This window comes from Hippocampus zosterae, chromosome 15, assembly GCF_025434085.1.
Source record: "Hippocampus zosterae strain Florida chromosome 15, ASM2543408v3, whole genome shotgun sequence".
Lineage (NCBI taxonomy): Eukaryota > Metazoa > Chordata > Actinopteri > Syngnathiformes > Syngnathidae > Hippocampus > Hippocampus zosterae.
Genome location: NC_067465.1, coordinates 1,576,660 through 1,604,128, shown reverse-complemented (window position 1 = coordinate 1,604,128; position 27,469 = coordinate 1,576,660). Strand labels below are relative to the sequence as shown.

Sequence of the window (27,469 nt, the reverse complement as noted above, 5' to 3'; positions counted from 1 at the left end):
AGACGACGATGCGTTCCGTTGATTTATTTCAATTGCGGTGTTTTGTGTCAACGGCCACTTGAGCCAGGGTCCGGTAAAATCAATCAAAACGTAGCGATTTGAGCTGAACTGAAAATTGTACGCTGTGGGGGTGGGGGTGGGGGGGGGGGGTTGGGGGGTGTATTATGGCTGAATTGCAGCTTTGGTGTACTTGACAAACAGGCAGGTGATTACTTTTCTTATTTTACATTCGTAGTAATGCTGACACGGCTTTTCATTCGTTCACGCGCCAACCGAAGCTTACTATGTACATGTATAACTTACTATGTACGTACTTTACGTACGTACTTTATACGTACACGTACGTATAAAGCATACTATCGAGGTCACCCAAAGTTAAATCGGCTTTAACGAGGCATTCTCATGACAACTTTTGCCTTATTTCGTCTTCAGCGTTTTTTTGTTGTTATTGTTTTTTTTTTTTTGTTCTTGATTTTACTGCTCGGTGCTTTCTACCGCCTTGATTACCGATTCGTCTTACTGTTTATTGTGTGTGTTAAATCGCTCCATGTGCAGCACTTTGTATGCAGCGATGGATGTTTGAAAGTGCTCGAGAAATACTCTTGACTTGATTTTTTTTTTTTTCCCGAAAGCATCCGTGTCAGTGCTCCGCTGATATAAACGCCGACTCCTTCATGGGACTCGACACTTTGATGGTATGGAATTGATGGCCCCCATTTGCCTGCCGGGGGCATTTCCATGACGTCTTTTGGCATGGGAGTTTCCGTCACCGCCTGCCATTTTGTTCTGCATCACGTCCGCGAGACCTTGAAACCTCGGTTGGAGTTGCGTAGAAAAGCTTCCCAATTCCAGCTGGGCTGCCTAGCGGCGGCCCCCCCACGTAAGGTGGACCGATTTTCAAATTTGTCCGCATTTTTTTTTTCCCCGTCTTCTCGTTCGTTGTCTGAGCAAAAGCTGTGACGGCCAAGTTGTGCAAACGTGAATTCCTGCTGAGGTCTTTTTAGTTGAACGTTGGATGTTTTTGTCATGTGATGAGATAAATATTGATTGTGAATTGCTTTCGATAGCCTATGTGGCAGAATTGCGTCCTTTGACCTTTGATCTTTTCTCTCATTTGAGACGTGACAGTGGCGCAATTCAGTCCCCAAATGCCCGCCACACCCGCTGATTTGTGCACCGCGGCGCAGTCAAAGCTCACCCAAACAAAGATGGAAAAAGAGCCCCAAATGTGTGCGGGTGCAAGTCCACGAGGCAAATTGCATCCCAGGATTTGTTCGTTTGCCCCCCCTTGCGTGCACAGCAGCTTCCAAGTGCCGTCCTTTTTTTTTTTGTTCTTCTTCTTGTGCCCTCTGCCTGCAGATCTGCAGAGTGTTTGGCAGCTCTGCAGCGCAATGACCTCCGTCCATATGACCAATTAGTGCGAGCCAGCAAAAAGATTGGCAGGCGCACTAGCCAGTGGTAACGAGAGCCTCACCACTGGGGGAGGGGAGGGGGGGGTTGGGTTGCCTGAGACGGAGGGCTTGAATGACAACGAAGGAAAAAGATCCAGCGACGAGAACGGTGGCGGGGTATCGGATCAGGCTCAAGACAAGTCAACGGAACCATGCCCGCGTAGGTATTCGCCCCCCCCCCCCCCGACCCCCCTCAGCGGCCAGCCTGAGTCCTGTCATTGCAGTTCTTCTTACTCATCAGCTGGCTGAGGTCCATCAGCTCCCCCAGCTCCCCTCGCTCCAAAGCCCCCCTCAGGAGGGCCCTGGTGAGAGCCGGCGTGTGCTGTTGGGACGCGTACGTCTGAGCGCTGTGGGCAGGCATCGAGGGAGGGGGCAAGGGGACCGCGGGCACGGCGGCGTGGCCGCCGAGGATGTAGCCTTCCGGGGCCGGCCAGCGCAACGGCAGAGGCTCGCCGCACTCGGCCGGCGCGCCGGGCGCCGAGACCACCCTCCGACGCTCGGGCGAGTCCTGGGGGGTCATGGGGTACACGTATTCCCCCGCCGACTTCCTCAAGGGGCCTTTGGGCGTCCCCTTTCCTCCTTTCTCCTGCCTGCTCAAGCAAACGTAATGCTGCCGGGGGGCGTCGCTCCCCCGGCCCTCGCAGCCGTGCCGGCCGCCTCCCCCCTGTTGGAAGAGTCTGGTGGTCAGATAAACCGAGGGGGGCATTCGACAGGGGGAGCCCAAACCCACCGAGCCACCCCCCAAGTAGGTCTGGCTGGTGTCCCACCCCCCGGAGTTGGAGTCGGACAGGCGCAGGCCTCTTCGTTTCTGCTGGGGCGTGTGCTCCGGGGTGGGGAGGAAACCGGGGTCCAGCTCCCCGGATTTGACCCACCCGTTGGGCATCACCAAGAGGGTCTCCCCGCCCTGGGTGCAGGTGCGCTCTCCGCCCCCCTGCCGCGTCACGCTGAGCACGGAGCCTCCCATTCCGCCGGCTTTGCTCAACAGGCCCCTTTCTCGCCGGCGGATGGACGACTGAGCGGCGTTGCCATGGCGACGGCTCCTGGGCTTGCGGGCCATGATCCAGCAGACGGCGAAGCCCGAGAGCGCCGCCCCGATGGTGAACGCCGACACCGCCGAAGCCACCAGCAGATTGAGCGAGACCAGACTCTCGGGTTCGATGAGGAGACTCTGCTGCAGGATGCCTAACGCCGGAGAAAGATTTCTTAGGGTGACAAATATAAGGACGTGTTTTTCGAGCCAAGGAACAAATTTTACATGGAAAAAATAAAAATACCGCACACTCGTAAATGAAAATATATCGACTGGGTTTTTGGAGTCCCCACACTGTCTCTTGGTCATTTTTTGTGTTGCAAGCCCAAATTTTGGTCCAGAGAGACCCCCGTGACCCTTAGCAGGATTAGCATTCTATAAGACTTCCACGCGAGTCAATAACTTTGCTCCAGGGCGGCCTTGGGGCTCTGCGGGCTCAAAAGGTTCCGGCGAAGCCTGCGCTTGTCATCAACGCAGCAGACAGACTGGCTATTTTTCTTCTCTCCGCTCCTCATTCTTTCCGTTGTGCAGCGATTCTCTCCGTACAACCTAGCGTGACTTCAGTGTTTCCACCCCGCCTCTAATCACTCCCATCTGCGGCCATTGCAGTAAATACTCGTCGCTTGCTCGGGAGTCGCCGAGCCACGTTCATTCATTCATTCATCTTCCGAGCCGCTCGATCCTCACTAGGGTCGCGGGGGGTGCTGGAGCCTATCCCAGCTGTCTTCGGGGAGCAGGCGGGGGACACCCTGAATCGGTTGCCAGCCAATCGCAGGGCACACAGAGACGAACAACCATTCACGCTCACACTCACACCTAGGGACAATTTTAGAGTGTTCAATCAGCCTGCTATGCATGTTTTTGGAATGTGGGAGGAAACCGGAGCACCCGGAGAAAACCCACGCAGGCCCGGGGAGAACATGCAAACTCCACACAGGGAGGCCGGAGCTGGAATCGAACCTGGTACCTCTGCACTATGGACTACCGGGCCGCCCCTGCAGCCCACGTGTCGGATAGAAATGAAGCGAATGCGCTGAAAGCTTGACAAAAGCTTCTTTAAACTTTGAAGTTCTGGCCTAATGACACATGGCCCAACCCAAAAAAAAAGGGACACGCTTAATCCTCTGTAGAAACGGCTTTCTTGTTTCCACTGAGTGAATTCCGGAGCAGAGCCGCATAAGTCTCTTTCTCTCTTGCTCTCTCTTTCTGCCCTTGCTGCTGTTACAGTGACACGGGAGTGTCTCAACAGAAGTCAAAACAGTCTCCTGTTTTATATTCAATCCCCCCCTTTTCACATTCTGCAAAGAAAGAGCAAAAGTCTGCACGCCCGACAGGCTTCGCATCGATGCCGTTCCGCCGTGCGCAGTCTTGTGATGGCAGCTACATCTCTTTCACATCTTCCCTAATTAAACTGTCACACTGGTTCACTTCTGACCCAAAGCAAGTCAGATTGAAGGAAAAACAAAACAAAGCAAAAATAACCGTGGTGGCAAAAAAAAAGAAAGAAAAAAGCAATCCCAGCGGCACACGCCAATCATCTTTGACAAATGAAGACATCCCAAACATCAACGATTGGTGTCGAGCTTGAATGGATGTTGCTGAGCAGAGAGTGAAGGTGGTGGAATACGTGACATTACGTTGCGCACGAAACGATTTGAATTCCAAAAAACAGGTCACGAATACTTGCTGCAACAAAACAAATCCCAAAGAAACAAGCAGTGGGGAGGATGCAATGAGGGATTCAGCCACTAGGCGGAGATTTCCATTTTCCGGCTCCATACTGCAGTGGACAATTGATCACGTTATCAGGTTACAGGGTGCATGAAAGGCTTAATTTTAGACACGATGAGCTTTCGGGGATTTAAAAAAAAAAATCATTGTTCAGTCTTCATCCCTTAAAATCTGTTTTGGTGCAAAACGGTGGCCACACAAACGGTCATGTCGCCGCCACCTACCATCACAGTCTCCTAATTGGGAGGCGGTGTTTCCGTATTCCACGTCTTGTTGAAATGGGAGCCTGCAATCACACATGAATACGTATGAGAAGCGTCGTCTGCATTTCACAAGGCGAATTAAAAATAAAAAATAAAAATCCTGCACCGTCCTGTACAATAACTCACTTCATCTTTAGTAAAAGGATATGAAAAACAAAAACAGGATATGATGTGCTATAATTCTTCGCACATCTGCACCAAAGTGGACTATTTGGGGAGACCAATCAATGAAACAGTGTTCCCCACATATTGATAGGTCACTGGCGTTAATAGGATCTGCCGCTTATGCTCTCATTGATTTTCTCCTCAGCTCCCTGCCCACGAGGAGGTCAGATGTCACGGTCGGCTAAGCGTGTAGCCACAAACGAGTTTTGCAATTCATTTTTCTCGGCTGCCAGCGCTGATAACCTTGCTGAATAATATTTGAATAAACAGGTTTTGCGGCGAGACTAAAAGAAGAAAAGTTTGTTCGGAACATCATAAAATCACTCAGGATATTCCAAATGCCGCATAACTTTCAAAATTTGTTCAGTGGTGGCTTGGCGAGCCGGATTTATGCACTAACAAAAATTTTCATCAAAATTCATTTTTTTGGGCCGTGCTGTGGAATCATCATTTCTCTCTTGTGTCAACCAATGAGGTCGCTCAAACCTTTGTGTCTTGTCCCCCCCTCTCACCTGGTTCCTGGTCTAAGGAAGGAGCAGGTGCTGCCTCTGGTCCAGCCACAGTACGGGTCCCTGGAGGCGAGGCAACTCCTGTGTGCAAACGCGTCATCAAAAATGGAACAAAGCTGATCGCATTCTGCTTACTCGCCGCGGAAAGGCAAGGAAAAAAAAAAACGTGGCGCTAAAGGTAACCATGTCGCCGTTAATCTGCTCGGCTACACAATTCCCAAATGTCAAATATGACCCAACTGATTTAAAGGTCGGACTTGCCACGCACGATTTGCCGTATTTGTTTTGTGAGCAGTTGGGGCGCCGTGCTTTTCTTATTTTGTCATTATTTTTTTCCAGATTGAAATCAAATGCATAGTGTGGGCAATTAAGTTCACAGTACGTGAAACGTATCCAATTTTGCTACTGGTTAGGAACCCGTCTGGAAATGCGGCGGTGCCTTGACATACTTGCAAGTTTTTCTTTTTTTTAAATTGCAGACGAGAGCACTTGTAGGGCGCATGCAACTCAACTCGGCTCACTTCGCAAGAAGCAGGAGTTTGGCCTTGTGAACAAATCTTCGAAAAAGACATTTCAAATTATTTAATGCCACCCACCCCCTTTGCTGTCAAACTCAACTTAAAACAAAGAGAATTGGTACATTTAAAATGACCACATAACTTTGCCTTTTTTGTCCAGCAGCGTAATGCTAACGCATGATAAGAAACGCCATAGATAGGCTAATATCAACGATGCAGAACTGTCATATATAATGCTTTCATTAATTGAATGCAAACGGTGCAGCAACACATGTAGACACCCAGTATAACCATACTGGGTTCTGCTTACTTCATGCAACGGGAGTACAGGTGGCAACGGGATGTGGGCACACGGACCAGGCAGGACGGGAAGGCCAGCAGTAGAGTGTGGCTGGTACGGTCCAACGTCAAAGACAAGAGCTGGCGGGCCTGCGGTGAATCCTCACCGCATCTACGGGGGAGACAAACGAGGAGATGAAAACATCTGCAGGTGAGTCGACTTAACGAAACGACTCGTGTTATGACACGTGATGACGTGGTCAACGATATCATGCTGCAGCAGGGAGTAGAGCTGATCCCTCTGTTTCTAAAATAGAAGCGATCCATGAGATGCGATGGAGCACTATGCCAAGAGGCGTCATCGATCGGATATGAAGGACAAAATAAATCTCTTGACCCCAGCTCACCTCTCGGGGTTGAAAGCCTCTACCTCCTCCAAGAACACACTGCTGTGGGACATGGAATCCCCGTTGGGAATCATCAGAAACTTGAGAATCGTCCCTCGGGTGGAGCCCAGGAACAAAACCGTGCGGTTCCTGTAGGGTCCGGCGTCGGTGTCCACCACCATTGCTGTCAGCTGGTACCTGCAAAGACGGCGCGAGAGCACCGAGCGGCTCGATCAAACCTCTTTTCTTCCCCCGGTGCCGTTTAAAGTGTTTTGTCACCGTACCGGCCCATAGTCTTGACCACCCAGGGTCTGTGCCCCAGCAGCGGGACCGTCTCGTCCATCAGAGGGTGGGTTTTGACAAAATTTAACACCTCGTCTGGCAGCGTGGTGGAGGAACTAAATCGGGATCCTTGGACTGCACATCCTCCAGGTCTAGGGGGGGGACAAAGTAAAGCTGCAGGGAAACTATCCAGTCCAGTCCCGTGTGCTTGTGTAGTGCAATTGTTGCTGAAGCATACCTACCTGGGTTTGGGAACGGCTTCTTCTGGTACCGGAGTCCAAATGGACTCTGGGGATTTCTGTTCCTTGAAGCGTCCCTCGAAAGCGTGAGCGAGCTGCTGCATGTCAAACACGCACACGGCAGAACCGGGGATGCTGCCGGATGCAGACGAAATCATCCCGTGTCAATTACAACATCGGATTTATATTTTTTCCAATCCAGGATTCATAACCGTCCACCCGCTGCATGCGCGTGTGGGTGTCTTATTACCTGTTTGGGGGTGTGGAGAAAAGGCCCAAAATGACGTCCCGCCCTTGCATGCGAATGATGCCGCTCGTGGCGTGCAGGAGGTTGAAGTAGAAGTGCGAGTCTCCCGGCACGGAGCAATTGAGCCGAGCCTTCAGGAAGGTGGTCCACTGTTTCTCGAGGACACGCTGAGAGCCGCCGAGGTCGGATTTACACACGCGAGCCACGCGGGACACCATGACCTGCAATAACATGGTCCAAATAGGATGTAGAGAGATGCTTTCATAATGCACCCGGGGAAAATCGTGCACACGGAGCGAGAATCGACCTTTTCTAGATGATGAAACTCCATGGCCATTTCTCTGAAGAAGAAATAAATGTGAGAGCCCCATTCCATGGCGCTCACAAAGTAGGGCTCTAGATGGGAATCAGAAAAAGGCAACGTGAGGCCATCACAATGTTTCATGACAATCACGATATTACGTCCGTTCCATTGATTGGCAACCGCCGTGCGACGAAAGATCATCGGGTGTACGTGCGGGAAATTTTCCACTTATACTTCATTAGTCTGAAAATGATCCGCGTAACTTTGCTCATCTATTAAATGCTCTTCCGCTGCATGGCAGAAGGCGCAATCACTATCACTTGTGTCATTCCTGAAATGAAACCAAAAAAAGCGCATAGTTGACACTATTTGTCAATGAGATGAGATTATTTCAACGCTCTCCCGTATATTTGTGAATTCTCCTAGTCACAGATTTTTAGAGGAACTCATTCACTGCTTTTGTGCTCTGGCCAGAGCATTGTCTAATTTAAAGTACTGCTGTGGTGCCATCTTGATGCCAAGGAACTATGTTGAAGTGAGGGGAGGCGCTTCCTGTTATCAGGCTATAGCTCTCTCTAATAGGAAAGTAATGCTTTGACGCCATCTTGTGGCACCATTAGGAAATTCTACACCTTTTTCCTCACAGAGTGTGTGCTGTGAATTTTTTTTTGTAAGCAAGGACAACAAAATGAGAGACGTTGGAAAAATACAGTTTACGTGACACATTGAGGTGACAATTCTTATGTTTCTGTTCCGTGAAGGTACCTCGGAACCATTTGGAATCGTGTTTGACCGTGCGCAGGGCGGGGCTGTCGCCGAGACTGCGATAGATCACCGCGTCGATGGCCAGGAAGTCTGTCACGGTACCAGTGAAAAGACTTCCATCTTGGAGCACCAGCGGAGGAAGATTAAGAAGACGAGGAAGGAGGAAGGTGATGGAGAGATAGGACAAGGTCGGTAAGATTAAAACCAAACGAGCAATTCCGCAAGAGGCGGGACCATAAATCATCCGACACGGGCAAACATTGTGTTTGCGGCCGCGGCGCTTGATATTCCAAATCATACCTGCAAATAAAGCCACGTTGGCATGCCGCGGATCATACGGGCAGCGCGCCATTCCGCTCACGGGCTCTCCCACCATTTCTAGAGTATCTCTCTTGAACGAGGAGGGAGAGAGAGGGACATGTCTTCAGAACGAGAAGATAAAAACGTGCAAAAGCGCAGATGACAGAGAGGAAGACGACTCACGGTGTAGTTTGCACACAGCGGGTTGAAGGCGTTGGTTCCGCACACAAACAGGCCTCCATGCTGCCGGAGAAGAACCTTGACAAAATTACGGCATTCTCCCTGCAGAAACATGCAATCAACAAAAGAATGGCCGCTTTGCGGGTTGAGCTAATCACCAATCGGGGAATGAGCGTATTTTCCGCACTATAAGGCGCAACTAAAAGCATTTCATTTTCTCCAAAGCCGACAGTGCGCCTTATAATCCGATGCGCCTAATATATGGAACTATATGTATGGAAATATAAATGTAACTCCATCTAGTGGATGCATAATGCAACTGCAGCCACTATTGTAGCTTCTATTCCATGCGCCTTATAATGCGGTGCGCCCTATATATGAAAACAGTTTTAAAATAGACCATTCATTGAAGGTGCGCCTTATACTCCGGAGCGCCTTATAGTGCGGAAAATACGGTAGATTAGAGAAGGAACGAATTTTTCACTTGGGCTCGGTTAGACGAGGTCAGGGTAAACCACTGGCGTAGAACTGGTACGAACCGTTTTTTTTATCACCTGCCTGAAAGGTGATTGCCGCCTACCTCAAGGGTGATTGCCGCCCTTGTACATGAGATAAAATGTCACCTGTAAAGATATATAAACACCGTTGATTCCTTACTCCCACAGCTACCGCATCGTATGTTTATTTCCCCGACAGCACGTTTGATAACGTTTATCTGGACTTATTCCTCCTTGGTGTATGAAAATAGGCTTCTTATTTTTTTTTCCAATGATGACATGATGTTGAGATTTTGATTTATTGAGATCTTGGAGACGGCAGCGTCATGGCGGCTAAGGGAGCATTAAAGGCGAGGACGCGACGGATGCGCAGGAGTGCGATATTCCCCATCATTGGCCCCATTTTGAAGACTCGTTTAGCTGTCACGTTGGCTACAAGAATGACTTGTCGCGAGTGCGCCGTGTCTTGCGCTAGTCTGAAAATTTGGCTTTCAAATATGCTTTACCTCGTCTGACAAAACACACACAGGCAACGTATAGTTTTTCAGTTGTCATGTTTGTTTGTCGGTTCAGATTCCGGGGGCCTGAGCCGACATTAGTCAGCAATTTTATACTGCGATTTAAAAACAATCACAGCTGAAGCAAAAGGGCCGTACATAAATAAACACCGAACATAAAACATAAGACAATTGAATATAATTTTAAAAAACACAACATGGTCAAGTCCACATTGTTATTTTATATGAATCACACGAGTGAGGTTTTCCTTTTCGTTTCTACTCAAGCAAGGGATTCGAATCAGGTACTTCTACTTTTTACCTTTACCACCATCTTTTCCTTCTACTTAAGTACACAGTGGGAGTACTTCTGTCACCTCTTGCAGAAAACGACGGCGGAGTGTGGGGGGGAACAAATCTTAACAAGAATCCCGAGAGGTAATAACGCTCTCAGCCACACTCTGTAGCTGTCTTCAAGGTGGAGGGCTGTTGATGGAGCCGAAATTAATGAGACGACTAGGGAAGATGAAACTCGACACGTCTAACCTCTCTGATTTTTACAACACTATTAAAAGGCTTGAAGGAGCGGTGGAGCAAAATTAAACTTTCGACATGCGTAGCAGAAGACGGCTTGGAAAGCACGTGTACAACGTGGATCAAACCAGCCTTTTAACATGAAGAGACGACTACGCTGCTGCCACCTGTGCCCAGTCATGGAGAAAAAGTAGATGGATTAACGAAGACTCCGTACAAATTTCTCTCCCAGTCTTTGTACCATAAGCTAAACTAACAGACCAGTAGACGTACACACACTGGCGCAACCTAATTAGATCCAATGCAAGGTACTTATCAGCCCGAGAGGTGTTTCCAATCATTTCCTTATCGTGCTACACGAGATGGCCAAAATAATAATAATAAGAATGCTACACAACTGCAACCCGGGCTGAAGCGTCTACCTCCAACATTTCCCTTGCTGTAAAATATTTTTCTCATAACTACAACAAACACCATTCCAATAAGGTGCCTCAGGATACGATACTAAATCATCCCGTGCTTCTTTTTTTTTTTCCCCCGCCTGCTTCTGTGAAAAAAAAGCCTCGCAGCTCATCTAATATAAGTCAACACAAACATCCATTCCGAGTTTAATTTTTTTTCTTATTTCACCCAATCCCCACTCAAAACAGCCCTTCCTGAATATTTTTCAAAATCAATCGTTATTTTCTTGAACACGACGGCAACAAATGCAATGGCTCAAAAGGAATTCATGCATGACTCGCATGACTAAAGCTGAAAAATACGAGCCCGGTGGCATGTGTTGAGCTGACCTTGAAGCTAGCTCAATGGCCTCAGCCATCTTGTGTGTGCCACTCAAAATCAATGCGGTTACTGAGTCGACACATTCATGATTGCGATTGTGCTTCTATCTCTGACACCTTCTTTTTGTCGGTTTACTTTCCTTCTTTCGATGTAATGTTTGTTCATCCAGGAAAACATCCTCATCTCTTCCGACAAAGTGGTGAATAGTCAGGCCGTCCTTCTCTGCTAGCCAAAACACTAGCAGAAGCTCATAACATCATTTCTAGCTGCTAATATTTGTTTCATGCCGGTGCGCAACATTACTTCCTTGCTCGGGAAGTTAAATAACGACACCAATATGTTTTGTAAATTGTGGCATCCAGGGAAGCTGCTTTGTCGGGGTACAGGTATAGCTAGCTAGCTAGCTAACTGCGCAATGTCGTGGTAGAAATGAGCCGAGTAATACCAACTCGCAGTTGAGTAACCTCTGTTACGAACGAAGGGACTCAAGTTTTTTTTACATAGTGGACGCGACGTGATAGTGGTGGTTTTAAGAGGTGGCTTGAGTCGAGCAAGCAGCTAGCCAGTTAGCTAGCAGTGCTGTGCCTCATCTTATTTCATTTATTGTTACCTCCCCGAAGCAATGTTTCTATCGCTGTTCTTTCCTGTAAAAAAAATTCTCTTGCCGCTTTTTTAGCAAGGCGTCACAACCCGTTCCCACCATCCCACCTAATCTTTTGTATTTTGGAATGATCTTCCCTCTGTATTTTTACACTTTTCCATCAGTTCCACAGGCTCTGGTTTAAAAAAATAAAAAGAGGTTTCAAGTCTATTGGGAGGTTTTGATTTTAGCTCAGGCTAGCATTTCATTTCATCGATCTTTGTTTGAATGACGTGAGGAGCCGGTTGTTCGTTAACATGAATTTGCGCGCCAAATAAACAAGGTAACAGCTGTGGCGCGTGTCCACGCAGATGGTGTTGATACATGTCTGTGTCTCACCACAATACCTCATGTTTCCCCTTCATTCGGCACACTCGAATGTCGTTTTTGTTGGATTCCCATGTCCGTTTCTGCCGAAAAGAGAGTCAGAAGGTATCGCAAAATCATGCTCGTGATTGATCATTCTTTAGTGGGCGTGTAACAAAATGACCATTACCTTGCTGTAGAACATCTCATCACCCGCCATGTTGTCCAGTTCCACCCGGTATAAATCATCTCTACAACCACACAAAAAAATATAACCGGGTGTAAAAAGGCATCGGCACTTTTCTGTGCTTTTATTTATTTTTAAGGTGGCCTAACGTGGGTTGTGTTTTTCCCGAATCGCAGGATGATGCTTCATACTATACTGGATCGTTGCCTTTCACATTTTGTTTTGATCAATGTTACCTAGAGGCCCACGAAGCAGTTGGAAAAAACAAACAAACCCTCCCAAAACAAACGCGCGCTTCCCATGAACATCTATGGAAAACAACCCAGATGTACTAATTGCTGAATTTAATGTAAAATGTAGTTGCCCACATTTTTAAGTACCGTACATTTTTTTTTTGGGTCTCAGGATAAAAATAAAAGCCGTATTGAGTTGACTTAGGGGCCTGTTCGCATGACAATGCATAATGTCGTGCAGAACATAACACGGTTAGTATTACTCACTGGACTACTCATTAGGTACACCTGACCCCCCCCCCCTCCCCCACCAATATATAAATATATAATTTGTAAGGGCATATTTTTTTATCGATTGTGTCATTTTACTATATGTTACTATATGACATGTAAGTCAAATTAAGTGTCCAAATCTCCTTAATCCACTCTAACTAGAGCAAAAAAAAAAAAAAAAAAAAGAGACAGCAGATGGAAGCATCAAATGAAAAATACAAACGTGAGTGAGCGCATCAGTCACACACAGTTGGCGGCGGTTGCCGTTAGTTACCTGGCTCCTATGTAGAGTGTTCGATTGACTTGTAGCACCGTTTGGATGTGCAGCTCCTGTCTCTGTGCTGAACGGTGAGCTCTGCCCAGGAACACCGGATACCTTCTCACCACTGAAACGGGCCACAAATAAAATAACCGCGCCGGAGCTTCAAAAAATCCCTCGAAAGCTCCATTTAATAAAACGCTCATTGATGCCTTGCTGCTTTTGTGTTCAAATCTAGTGTATAGTACTGCCCATAAAGACATTTGAAATCCTCTTGGTGTTTATTAATGAGAGCAAGCTTGCGATCGTTATTATAGTCAGAAAATATTAGCGCTTATTTTCTCTTGATGAGAGAAAACAGACGAGAGGGAGAAAGGAAGTGGCCGAAAGAGAGCGATCCAAAGTTTCAAAGAGGAAGAGAGCCGCCTCCACGGGTAGCGCTCATCACCAGGAGACGGAGTGGGAAAATGTCTCATTGTCCTTGACTACGGGTCAGCGGGAAAGTGATGAAGTGATCCATCTCCTCGGCTCTCCTTCCTATTTTTCGCTCTAACCTGAGCTCTCTCTCGCCCCCCCCCAAAGCTCTCTCACTTCCTTCATCTTTACATGTCCCTTGAAATCCAAACCGATTCTATTTCCTTCCTCCTCCAATTCTTTTGTGCTTTTGCATCATGAAGGTGAGCTTTATACGTGAAAAGTGTATTTTTAATGCAGCCCCCAGTGCAAGACTGGGACTTTTGACCCCCGATTTCCACATTTATCACGGGGCCATACATCAATGCGACGCACACACGTACGCACAAACACCTCCTCGACACAAGGACACGTACCCTCCAGAGGGACATAGCCGAGTGGACTGGGCTCCTCTGGGAATGAGCCATCAGCCAAATGAAGCAGCAGGAGAAAAAATGTGAGAAGTGGACCCACCGTTGCCATGACAGCGGAATACATGCACTGTGAACAAAGTCAGAGAGAGGAGAACAAAAAAAAAAAACATCATTTTTTTTGTATTTGGCACATTTGCCAACAAATAATACACTTGGACGGGTTTGTAAGTCATAAAGAGTTTGTGTGAGCTGGTAGAACTGTCGAACATTTTCAGGTATCTCACTGAGCCACGTTTTAGCCTTGCCCCAAAAAATTAGCAAAACGGAACAATTTAACCGATCTTCACAACCGAGTGCTAAATTGTTGTCGGTCTTCAACCAAAATAGCAGCAATCACCTTCAAACAAGTACAATACACACGGCAAATCTCTGAATTCACTCCACGTGATCTTTCAGGACAGGTTTTGAATTAGTTTTAGTATTAGTTTTATTTAAGTATTTGTACTTCTACTCGTGTGTCTTTTGTGCACATGTTTGCATGCGTGCAGACTTGGTCAGAAGTGCAGCGTTGTGACTGCTGCCACCAAGCTGCCGGCAGCAGGACGCTGATGCGTTTCTCTTGTTGCTTTCGACTATAATAGAACTCTATTGTCAGAGATGTCACTCCATTGTCAGAGTGCTGAAATGGAAGAGGATTCTCACAGCCATAAAACACACCGCGGGGACAAAACCAGTCACAGACTACAAAGGCACTTTGCGCGGTAACGTTCCTATCGCTGATGGTCCTTCTACATGAACATATGGAGGCTTTATTTGGGGGTAATCTGCCACCGAAGTGGGCGACTTCCCCTTTTCTGAGTAGAAATGGTGGAAACAAGGAGATGTGTGTGTGTGTGTGTGTGTGTGTGTGTGTAGGATGGGTTGTTTCTCAGAGCTCCAGGGCAAAAGTGCAATGTGTGCACACACACTTGGGCAGTTCCCAAACACATCGATTAGAAACATGTGAGAAATAGTACAGTGGAAATTTCGAAATTAGAAAATTTTGTCGGTAGAGACGCGTTTTCCATGTAAATGCCCTAATTCGTTCCACGCACCCCCCCTCCCCCCGCCACCAAAATTCAGACATAAATGTTTTCTAAAGCATGAAATTACATCAACATATGTAACAAATACAATTAGATTAATGCACAATAATTGTAAAAAAAATAAAATAAAATGCTATTTCGGATGCATTTATTTCAGTGGAATGCCTGTGAGTAATCTTAACAGCTGGTATGTAAAACTGAATTGGCTTTGACAGTAGAAGCCTCGGAAATGGGCGAGGCCAAATGAAGAGGAGCAAAGAAAAAAAAAAAACGAGACCAGCGAGAAGAGCATCAGGAGTAGGATCCTTGAGTTTTTGTCTTTTGTTGCTCCGCAACACCGCTCAAATGGTGGAACGTGTGCCGTTTTGATGATCAAAAAGAAACCTCCGGGATTGGAGAAATAAAAATGATCCACGTATATCGAATCTCCCCGAAAAGCTACCTTCCGCCACTTATTTCTTTTCAATTCCTCTTACTTCCTAATTCGCCTACCTCTGTCATTGTAACCTTTCAAACTCTCTAAGCGTTTAATAAATAGTAACTTGGGTACGTTTGCTGGAAAAGAAGAGCGGGTGACTGTTGCTACGGTGATAGGAATTATTTTTCAGATGGGAAAAAATAAATAAAATAAAAATACCCATAAATAGGATGCACGTTCACCTGCAGCGGTTGCAGAAGTGACGAGCTGTTTGAAGACTTCAGGGACGGGATGGCCGCTACACACATCATCACACGCGGACGCACGTACACACACACACATACACGCGCACACACACCTGCGCACACGCCCCAGGGCCAATTCTATCCGAGAGAGTGCAGGTTTGACATCTCTACACCCCCTCCATATCTGATAGAGAGGGTGAAGCCTGAGGGGGGCGGGGGGGAGTCTTTTCATCTCAACTCGCCATCAGGATTCGCCGCTCTGGCACTGTCATTTCATCATGGCCACATTTTAATGGGCGGGATCCAAATTTTGACGCATCATATAAAAAAAAAAAATTTAAAAAGAAATTCCGTTGCATTGAATGGATTGAGAGGGTCGGACGTGCGAAATTTAAAACGGCATCAAATGAAGCGTGTGTTCCTCTGAGATTAGGCGTCGGATGGTTATGGAGTGGGCGGCCCGGTAGTCCAGTGGTTAGCACGTCGGCTTCACAGTGCAGAGGTACCGGGTTCGATTCCAGCTCCGGCCTCCCTGTGTGGAGTTTGCATGTTCTCCACGGGCCTGCGTGGGTTTTCTCCGGGTGCTCCGGTTTCCTCCCACATTCCAAAAACATGCAGGGCAGGCTGATTGAACACTCTAAATTGTCCCTAGGTGTGAGTGCGAATGGTTGTTCGTCTCTGTGTGCCCTGCGATTGGCTGGCAACCGATTCAGGGTGTCCCCCGCCTACTGCCCGAAGACAGCTGGGATAGGCTCCGGCACCCCCCCGCGACCCTAGTGAGGATCAAGCGGTCGAAAGGATCAACCCACAAAAAAAAAACAAAAAAAAACCCATTATTGACAAAGCCTCCTCATTAGATGACTGACGTAATCGAACCATAGGTCTGGTTCAGGATGAAGACTCTTCATGTTGAAGCACAAGGTTGCACATGTAAAAGTCGGTGAATGTGCTAAAACTGCAAGCAATTTAGTGCCCTCTATTTAAGATCGTACTAAAAAAAAAAATTGCAATCTCAGTAGATCTTGCCCAACGCCACTATTTAGAATCTTCATAAATCAGGCCCCTCTGTGTAATGCGAAACAGTGTTTTTATATTTTGAATCAGTTGCTGCTCTGTTGAAGAAACCGAAAAGGCACTTAACAAAGCTGCAGTGAGGATCATAAAACCAGGATCGTAAAATGAAGCAAAGGCAGCCCCGAGCCGGCCGGTTTCGAAGGAAGAACGCGTCCTGCGGTCCGCGTCGGATCGCGTTGGTGGCGTGTGATTGAATCTAACGGCGTGACGCTTGACACGCTTATCACGGGATGCGCGCATCTCGGCGGCGTCATCTCGCCTCATCAAGCAAACGATGAACAAATCACCTGCTAATATTCCGCATCATTACCCGGTCAGCGGCTTGTCAGAAGCGGCGCGGTCAACCTGTTTACACCTTCGCCGCTGTTTCTTGTTTCTCAACAGCTGGGGCACGCAAGCACCGTTTCCGGATGTCCGGCGTGCACTTTTTAATACCATACCGGACCTGGAAAGCTTGAAGCCGGCACGCTGAGAATTTTGAAATGTCCATCATGTCAACAAACCTGATGGATATGATATTTACTGTACCGATAATCTCATCAAATAAGTGCTTGTTGAATGTGTTTTAATTTTTTTTGTTTTTTTTTTTTGTACAAGGCATGACAAGATGGACCGCAGCTCACCCGTGAGCCCCAACTGGATAAAAAAACGGTTGGATCAATATTTACCTTTCACCGTTGACACATCCGACATAAGCATTTCTCTTTCCGAAAAGCCATCCATCGGATACGACGTCGCAGGCGCAATGGAGAGGGACCTTTTTGTGCCGTAAGGTTTACATATGCGTGCCGAATGTGTTTTCTTTGTTACGTTCAATCAGAGGTTGTGATTAGCTGTACGGGCAAACGCCCCACCCCCCCCCCCCTCTTTCACTGTCTCTTAGGCGCCGGTGCTGCAGCCACTTCACTCCTGCCTTTGTTACCGTAGCAACCGATAGCAAAGCTCCGAAGCTCTAGTGCAAGGGGAGATGTAAAAAGCCAAGATGTTAGGTCCACTCTCGTTACACGTACACATTGCATATTTACGCCTGTGCGCGCACACTCGAATGTGTTTATGTACAGCGATGGAGACACGAGGTGGGGCTCGGGGGGGGGCTCCCCATTTTCTCAGCAAGAAGGGGGATGGGCTGAAGGTGTTTTGTCTTCACATTGGGCCACACGCCGGCAATCATCACAGACGATTTGACGGCGGTTTATCCGACATACGGGATATGAGAGACAACGGCAAATAGTCTTTTCGTTCTCGTCAGCACACTCGCTACGCCAATGAACTCAAGCGGCATCGGATATAAACACACTGGCGAGTACAAGAAAAATTAAAAGACCTTTTCTGACATGGAACGTACCCCGTCCTTGAGGACAGGAAGCAGGTTAAATCCGTGAAGAAAGTAAAATGGCTTGAGGGTAGACAGACAGACGTGGGCTAAACTGGGAGAAGTGGGTCACCTTCATAGAACGGCAGATAACTTGTAGCAAGTCTGTTACTGAGCATTAATGTACGCTACAGCCTTCAGGAAAACATTTAAGACAATGACTTTTCTAGTGCCTTATTGTCCGGCCACACATGCATCAATTACCGTAGTAACAGTCCAGATGACCGTTGTACTATATAAGGGGGGTAGGGGGGGGGGGGAACCCTCCTTCTGGCACACGAGCAAAATGTGCATGAGACAGCTCCTCTTAAAGCTGACAAGATTCAAGTTTTAAGACCTCAATATTCTAAAAATGGCACCGTAGTGCTTAGCATGCAAGGAGCGAAGAACACACAATCCGGCTACAGGCAAGATTCACTTTAGTGCATAGAAACATCAATTGTTGCTCATACAGAAAGTGTGGCGGGGCATTTGAAGACAAAGCTACAACGAGGCGCTCTAAAGCAGCCGTCTCGGCAGACGACCTGAATGGAAGATGTATTGAAGGGGAGGGGGGGGGGGGTCTAGGCACTTTACTGCAGTTGACAACTGCGTCAGATAACCACGGATGTGAGCATAGGTGCTCAAGTTCTCATATGGTGGGCAAGGCGAGGCATCACACTGGGCGCCCGATGTGCCACTGGGCTAAATTCACTTGGCAGGGTCTTTAAAAAGAAATAAATCTCCTCCCGGGATGGGGTGCTACGGTAGCTAACTGTATGCGCAGTACGAGACACAGACTGGCCATTTCATTAGGCACATCTGCACGATAGAATGAGATCCCTAGACAAGAACCGGAGCAAAATTCTCAATGTAACGTTCCATTTTGACATTGTTTGGATCCAGTTAGACTGCGCAAATATACCCGATGAAGCGGCCTGAAGGCAGACAAACGACGACTCCATTAAAAAAAAAAAAAATTATCCTTCATCGCACCATTGAAGTGAGATTTATTCATCTATTTGGATGAAACGGGGTGGTCGGCCGTTACGCGTGCGATTCTATGACTGGGCAGCGGGGGCATAATTACCGTTTCAAATATCTCCCCCGGAATGCAACAAAGCTAGCAGCGCCCACATCGTGTTAAACCAGATCGTTTTTTTTTTTTTAAGACAAGAAAGAGGACACATGCAGATTTACCGTATTTCTGTTCCCAGACCGGATCACATGCGCTCATTTACAAATAAAATAGAAAGCCTGCAACACACACACACACAGACGGACAATTATGCTCGAGAACACCGTGTCAAGTCTTTATCTTATCAAGTTGAAGACGATATTGCCTAAAGTGGGTGCCTGTCTCCTCAGAGCAGCTCTAATCACACAGAAGAGAATCTGTCTTTTGCTGTTAAATATCCGAAAATGCGAAATCCCATCCAAAGGGTCATTTATATGCTAATGCCAGGTGAACCCTGCAAGGGCCTTTTTTTTTACGCAGCTGCGGGCTCGCCTGTTTTGTGTGTGGGAAAGGAGAGCAAATGAGAGATGGTGAGCGAAAGACGGAAAAGGAAAAAGGTGGGAGCCGTAAAACGAGGAGATATTCCCCGAGGGGTGGATGCCGTAGGTAATTAAAAAGAGGATGGACAGAGCTGGAGTCTAGCCAGCGAAGAGCTCCGTCTCCCCTCAGACTTCTCGTCCAATCAGGCTCTTCTGCCAAAAGCTAAATTGCTAGCAGCAGCGGCGGCGGCGCGCTGCAATCGTTGGCCGCAGTGAGTTAGCGGCTTAGCGCGATAACGGACGGGTGTGATAAACGCGCGGCTCACAAAACGGAGGGACGAGACGACAAACAGCTTTCCAAAAAAATAAAATAAAAACCAGCACATGACGACTTCATGTCATGTCATGTCATGTCGCATACGCGCACAAAAGGCCGGCGCGCGTCCATCGGCGCCGCAGCGAGGGCAAATGTGACTAAGTGGAGTTTGACTGCAGTGAGCGCATATACATTCACCGCACAGCTCCGAGCTGGAAGCCGGCGCATGAGTATGCGGCGCACACACACACACCAGGAGCACAGAGTCGCTCGGGCGCGGGGCTACACTGAAGATAACAATCACGTCGCTCAATAGGGTTAGGATTCCCATAAAAAAAAACAAAAAAAAACAAGATTCCTTTATTAGATTGTGATTTTCTATTTCTACTTTCTGCGGGATGCTTTGCTTAATAAGTTAACACGGCGGCCATTAGCGTCAGGGCGGCTTGTGCATAATTCATTCATTCATCTTCCGAGCCGCTTGATCCTCACTAGGGTCGCGGGGGGGTGCTGGAGCCCATCCCAGCCGTCTCCGGGCAGTAGGCGGGGGACACCCTGAATCGGTTGCCAGCCAATCGCAGGGCACACAGAAACGAACAACCATTCGCACTCACACTCACACCTAGGGACAATTTAGAGTGTTCAATCAGCCTGCCACGCATGTTTTTGGAATGTGGGAGGAAACCGGAGCACCCGGAGAAAACCCACGCAGGCCCAGGGAGAACATGCAAACTCCACACAGGGAGGCTGGAGCTGGAATCGAACCCGGTACCTCTGCACTGTGAAGCCGACGTGCTAACCACTGGACTACCGGGCCGCCTTCCTGCTATTAATGTCAATTATTAACATTCATTCATTCATTCATCTTCCGAGCCGCTTGATCCTCACTAGGGTCGCGGGGGGGTGCTGGAGCCTATCCCAGCCGTCTTCGGGCAGTAGGCGGGGGACACCCTGAATCGGTTGCCAGCCAATCGCAGGGCACACAGAAACGAACAACCATTCGCACTCACACTCACACCTAGGGACAATTTTAGAGTGTTCAATCAGCCTGCCACGCGTGTTTTTGTAATGTGGGAGGAAACCGGAGCACCCGGAGAAAACCCACACAGGCCCGGGGAGAACATGCAAACTCCACACAGGGAGCCCGGAGCTGGAATCGAACCTGGTACCTCTGCACTGTGAAGCCCACGTGCTAACCACTGGACTACCGGGCCGCCGGCTTGTCCATAATGCTCGCTTATATTCCTGACATCTTGTTCCGTGTGTGCAGGGATCAGCAATACGGGTCCGTTTAGCTCTTTTGACAGAAGCCCGTTAAGAGGATCAGAGCTCACAATAGGTGGTCCTTTGCACAGACCTTCATCCCCAAAATTCTTGCATCATCGGCCGTTCAAAAGCCTCTCGCCTATGAACTCGTGTTATTAAAGAAGCAACCGTTTGTTTGGACGGACGGAGCGGACACGGATGAGGGCAAGGAGATGGATTGGTCGCAACAAAGCTTTTTTTTCAGTCAAGCTAGAAATGCATCTCGAGTACAGCCGGGAGACAAAAGGACTTGGATGTGCCGTTATCTGCCGCTGAAATGTCTTCCAAATGTCTCTGGCTAAGCTGCCTGAGCGAACGCCCGCCTTTTGGCTGCGGCTCTCGGTGAATTTGTTCCAAAACAAAAATACGAGTTCCAAGACTGAGGAGTAACGCCGTTTATTTGGCGGCACAAAGGTGAAGAAGCCGAGCGCCCCCGCTGCGGCATTTGCTTATTTGATTGTTGCTTGTTTGATTCGTCTGCGGCTGTCGATTGATTTCGCAAACCAACCAAAAAAAAACAAAACCGAATGAAGCCAAGAGGTGTTTTGTCGTGTTCACTTTTTGCAAAGTGGGGATGTTGATGAGATGGCAGAAGGTGACGGATCAGACCAGCGTGTTTGTTTTCATCGACGAGGCGGCCGGACCATCACGCTGAATAAGAATATCGTCCGCATGACACAAAACAAACTTTGCAGGAGCGTCACACGCACGGACGGAGTCGAGCAGTAATTGGCGAAATAAATAACAGGGCAGAGCTGCGAATAGTCAAATATTGGAAATGCCGAGCGCGGCGGCCATCTTGTTACCCGGCTTGATGTCATGTCACTTTGCGCGATGCAATTATTTTCAAAATGTGCCATCTCTAGAGGACATTTCCCATCGAAATCACTCGCGATATATTTCACGTTAATCCGAGATCATTATCATGGCCGGTTAGCGAACCGAAAGAGAAATAGTGCCCGACCGAGACAAAATCCCGTTTGTGGACTTGTTTCATGTTTTGTGATGTTTCCCTACGTCTCACGTTTCTTGTCATCTTTTCAGATTTTTTGTTGTTGTTTTGTGTCCCCCCTGTTCTTGCCAGCCCTGTTCTTTGGGTCTACCGATCAGCTCCCTCCAGGCACTCGTGTCTTGTTCAGGTGTGCCTCATGGTCTCGTCAATCTTCCGCGCTGCTTTGAATTTGGATTTTTTTGGGGGTTTGTTTAAAAAAAAAAAAACAACTCCCTACTTGCCATGGTTGTCTTTTTGTGTTTTTAAAAACAAATCCTTGGGGGTCCTCCACGTTTGCCCCCAACCCCACATAAGCCCCAATACATTACAGTATTTTGACCAAAGTCGTCAGCTTGTGTGTATGATTTTAAAGTCATGAGGCTATGGTTTAATTCAAATGATGGTAGCCATTTTCTGCCCCCCCCACCTCACTTTTCAGAAACCAAGTGTCGGTCCTGTTGACTCAAATGAAATATGCCTACGTGCACTTTCTGCGAGCGCTCTCTTTCTCGCGGCTTAAGCGTAGAATGCGTCTTTTGTTCCTTTTGTGTGGATCCTTGAACAGTATTTGACAAGCCTATTGAAATATTCGAATCCTTTTCAAGTTAACTGACAAATGGCCGTTCATCTTTTGGCCATGATCTCATGGAAGTGTCTGCCTTTCGACACAGGACTAGAAGAGTCCTTGCGTTGACCTGCCTTGCGTTTGAAACGCGTTACATAAATCAAACTGCCTTTATACCATTTTCGATTCGCTGATTCTTGAGAGTTTGTCGTTTCATCGAGGGACTAACATCATAGAATCTGTCACTTTAAAGGGTGCCTAGACTTTCCATTTTACGGCTTTGGCCAAGGGCTCCAGCTCAGCCGCAGCCCTTAATAGGCATGAGCTGTACACAAAATGGAGGGATGCATGGATGCTAATACAATTAATCGATTTAATTGAAATGAATACGAAACAAAAATGTACGCAAACGTCCTTTTCGTGTGTGTATGCGTGTCTCGATGTGTGTGTGTATGGAAAACGGCATGCATAATGTACAAAGGTAAGCTGAATAATAGGAAGAAAAACAAGCAGTAGTGTTAAGCCGTAATAGCGTGTGCTAAAGCGTGTGCGCAGGAGATGACCAAAAAAAAAAAAAAAAAAAAAAGGAGGCTGCACCTCCGGGGAAGAATCAATGAGGACAGCGAGTCATAAAAGAAAGGATGCATGGCCGCTGTAAAGTATATGGGAGAGTCCCGCATTGAAAACAACTGCAAGGCATTCTTATTTGGCTAACAATCCGCAAGGGATGTCGGGGCTCAGGTGGTAGTAGAGAAGAAAAAGGAACGTGTGAACGAGCTGGTTAGTCATCACAATGTTTGCATGTTTGCAAGTGGACGGCGAAATGATGCAACAGTTCACAAGTATTCAGCGGCCAAAGGTGCATAACGTGCATCTCAATGCCAGGTTCCAGCCACCCCGATTTCCTGAACACAGGAAGGAAGTTACGCTCCCGTGGACAACCGAGTCTGCATATAAAACTCCCCAGGCAGCGTGGCCGCCATTATTATTCTCCTTTCCTATTGAAACATCGGCGAGAATTCTGTGAAAGGCCCCAAAAGGCCTAAAGGCATCACGCCTCATCACAGGGTAGGTTTTGCATGGGAGGGTTTATTTTGAATACCCGCCTCGGGACGAGGGCTGAAAGTATGGTTCTTGCGATTCGAAAGGAATGAAACCCTTGAGGTGCGCTCTCCGAGGACCGTGTTGGAAGAAGTCACGCAGCACATGCTTGCCCAGCTGTGTGCTTCCGATCTTTGTCCCCAAGAGGTAAAGACTTCAATACCCATTTATGTCTTGAGCTTGTTCCATAGGAGCCCCCCCCCCCCCCCTTCAACTGGATCAATGCGGCAATCGTGTGAAGCTAGACCAGCCAGTGAAACAATATCTAGCAGATTCACCACGGTCACATTAGTTTTGAGGCGATGTGAAAACAATCGCAATCACGCACTACCTTTACTTGGTTACAATGGCCCAGAGGAGCCTGTTAGCTTGCTAGGTAGCTGCTGGCTAACGCCTTTGGTCGTATTGTGAAAAGCCCTGCGGTGACCGAGTGAAATGTACTCTGTTCCATCCACTGAAGGCTTGAAGGGGTTTGTTTATTATTCTTAACGGCCGTCTTCTCTGCGGTGTATCACTTTGACAGGAAAGTGGACTTTCACGTCAAAGAAACTTTGGTGGAGAGTTAACGAGTCAATCCCGCCTGGCGTGCCGCTAGCTAGTTCAATAGCGCAGAAGGTGATTCACCCACTACGAGCGATGAATTCAGTCACTGTTCCTCTCTGCGTACGAAAGGTAGAGAGAGGCAATTTGTTGGCAATTGCTTGAAGTAGCCACTTTACGACAAGAATGGAGAAACCATCAAATCTCTCCACTCAACATCTCGCCGAAAATGTCATGGCGGAGGAAATCACAAACCGCGCCGCTTTGCTAATCCGCCACTGATTTAGTGCGTTTGCGGACAGCTCTATTATGCTGCCATCCAATCTCTTTTTGCGTGCTTCAGATGCCACGTTTGTGGCTTAGCATGTGTGATTGAATAGGGCCCTATGTGATCAATAGAGCAGCTCATTAAGCGTCCCCGTGGACAACCAAAAGGCTCCCTCGGATAGCTTTTACGTGCAGACAGCTACGCTTTCTCGCTTCAAATAGTTCCCACTTTGTCGAAGAGTTGCCTCCACTTAGGGGGGCTGTTTGGCGGGCTACGAGTCTATTTATTCCGATTCGATTAGTTTGTTATTTTGTGCGCAATCTTTGCGTCGAAGCTTTTTTGTATATAATTGAAAAGGTATCAATCACTCAATGGATACGCAAAATCTCCGACCTACTAATATTGCGCAATACTGATTCAGACTTCTTGTTCGTCAAATTCAATCCAGTAAAAAAAAAAAAAATACAATAAATAATCCAGCGGGCGGCCCGGTAGTCCAGTGGTTAGCACGTGGGCTTCACAGTGCAGAGGTACCGGGTTCGATTCCAGCTCCGGCCTCCTTGTGTGGAGTTTGCATGTTCTCCCCGGGCCTGCGTGGGTTTTCTCCGGGTGCTCCGGTTTCCTCCCACATTCCAAAAAACATGCGTGGCAGGCTGATTGAACACTCTAAATTGTCCCTAGGTGTGAGTGTGAGTGCGAATGGTTGTTCGTCTCTGTGTGCCCTGCGATTGGCTGGCAACCGATTCAGGGTGTCCCCCGCCTACTGCCCGGAGACAGCTGGGATAGGCTCCAGCACCCCCCGCGACCCTAGTGAGGATTGAGCGGTTAGGAAGATGAATGAATGAAAGGATAAATAATCCAATAAAACCCTTTTTTTTTTAAATCATGCTTCCAACCAACCTCACTAAAAGGAACACAGGAAGGTTGGAACCCGGACCCCCCCCATACTGCAGAAGGACGCGCCAAATCACTTCAATTTCAGTTAATATCCATTTCACATTTTTGTCAAATGTAATCAAATCATTCGATCATCTATTTCGATGATGTGGGATTTGGTCACATGGCCTCCTTGGAATGTGGATATCACTTGACCTCATTTTGGTACTGTATGAAGACACGGTTGATTTAGCAGTCGTTTGAGCCTTTGCGGGGGTCTTTTTAATGCCACGTATTTAATTACAGCGAGCTGACCTTTGCATGCTTTATTGTACATGCAAATTAACGCTTGCTTGGTGTTCTACAATGATGTGGGCCACGAGTCGGACCATTGCTACATTTTTCGGCTGTAGGCTGCACCTGTTGTTGCCCGAGCTTGCTGCAGTGTGCCGGGGGGCTGAGCACCTGCTCACGCGGCCGTTGTATGGCCGTCTGTGTGAGCGTCAGTGCAAACAGGGCGACCATTCACGCCCGTACTGACTGCTGTCTGCTTCCCCTTTCCCTCAACGCTTGTTCACCCGCCGCTATCATTTCTCTCTATCGCTCTTGTCCCGTCCCTCGTGACAGATTGCAATCTGACTTAATTACTCTCTCCTACGGCCACTCTGCGGTGCTGCCCATTCGTTTAGCCTTATTAATTTGGTCTCCAACCTTTTGTTTTCACCTTTCAACTCAGAGGGAGGAACGTAAACCGCGGCGGTGGGAGAATTCGATTGCTTTTGCTACAAACAATAAATGGTCACTTGCTACGGAGGCGTTGGGTGTCTAATTCACATGGCAAGACGTTGGACAAAGGATCCCCCCCCCCCCCTACTTTGACAAAGTATTTTGTTTTCTCGAGATTAACATTGAGGTCTACTATAATGTTAGATTCGATTTCATATCAAAACTTTTGAATGTACATTTTTATATTTTCAATGCATAACAGGCTTACCATGACTGGCATTTCTAATCAATTGTCATCTCGCCTCTATCGTCAAATCTGACCTTTACTATTGTTACCAGGGAGCCATCAGCAAACACTAACTCACACACCATGAACATGGTCCAAGAATCCTTCTAAGAGCCTCGATAATCACAACCTGTGCTCTAAAAACGACCAGAATTTCAAGCTTTGTGCTGGAATTCTTCCACTGCAGTGTTTTAATGTAAGGAAATCACAATTACATTTCACACAGAGCCATGCAACACGTTCAAGAATAATGAACGCTGCAGAAGTGCACATCACGCAAATCGAAATAGATATATAAAAAAAAGAAAAGGATCTTGCAGTAGACACAAAGAGCAGTTCAGACGGTGCCAAGTGGATCTCTATGGTAGTGAACCCACAGGGGCATAATGCAGCAGTGATGTCGCACATGAAGAATGTACAGTACCTGCTCATGCCATCCACGCAGCATATTTGTGCATCTCATTCGCTCCGCTTGGCACACTCACCGCACCAGATGGGTCAGGTGGAGCAGGTGCCAGTCGCCCACTCGCCCTCTCTCCGTTCGCTTCTCTTGAGTTCTGGGGAGATAAGGTTGGACGGATGGCAAAGCTATCTGGAGTCTCTATTAAAAGGAGAAAAAAAAGAACGGCGGCTCATCAGCCGCACCTCACCTGTCTCTTCCCTCTTCTGTTGCTGCGCCTCGCCGGAGCATCACCGTGTCCGCAAACTAGCGACTCCAAAACGCCCAGTTTGTGTGCGTGTTTTTTTTTTTTTTAAATCTTACCACGGTGAGAATACTCTGCAAACAATTTCGGATGTTTCCCCCTTCCTGTCGTCCGTTTATATTTCTCAAGTCCTGCAGCCTGTGTTGAATAATCTGCAAGGGGACCGAGCTGCCACAGTGGTCTGCACTTGCTTGGTCGTGCAGATGTCACCTAAATGTAATCTTCCTGTTTTAATTTACAGTGGCGAGGTGAAAATGTCCATTGCAGAGCAGGCACAGTGACAACACGAGCTCATAACTTGCACCCCCGCGAACACAATCACGTACACGTACACGTACACGAACGCAGTCCTGCAGTGGATCAATGATCAATGGACACCTCCCACCCAATCTCTCTCTCTCTCTCTCTCTCTCTCTCTCTCTCTCTCTCTCTCTCT

General features: G+C 47.7%; 1 protein-coding gene and 1 long non-coding RNA gene across 2 annotated transcripts; one reads left to right on the top strand and one right to left on the bottom strand.

Moving 5' to 3' along the window:
- Window positions 1-1,256: 1,256 nt before the first annotated feature.
- LOC127616141 (semaphorin-6B-like) lies at window positions 1,257-27,380 on the bottom strand. Its single transcript, XM_052087575.1, has 18 exons — window positions 26,980-27,380; window positions 26,815-26,886; window positions 13,689-13,812; window positions 12,874-12,985; window positions 12,097-12,157; window positions 11,948-12,010; window positions 8,653-8,751; window positions 8,470-8,560; window positions 8,170-8,289; window positions 7,408-7,496; window positions 7,104-7,321; window positions 6,857-6,988; window positions 6,617-6,766; window positions 6,354-6,530; window positions 5,978-6,118; window positions 5,153-5,230; window positions 4,437-4,498; window positions 1,257-2,633 (listed from the first exon to the last, which is right to left on the bottom strand). Exons 3-18 carry the CDS (start codon window positions 13,807-13,809, stop codon window positions 1,645-1,647), a joined length of 2,703 nt encoding a protein of 900 aa, XP_051943535.1. The 5' UTR covers window positions 13,810-13,812; window positions 26,815-26,886; window positions 26,980-27,380; the 3' UTR covers window positions 1,257-1,644.
- Window positions 5,999-9,305, top strand: LOC127616160 (uncharacterized). The gene is made up of 2 exons (XR_007967046.1): window positions 5,999-6,157; window positions 8,166-9,305. It is a non-coding gene; the product is annotated as an uncharacterized LOC127616160 (long non-coding RNA).
- Window positions 27,381-27,469: the final 89 nt, after the last annotated feature.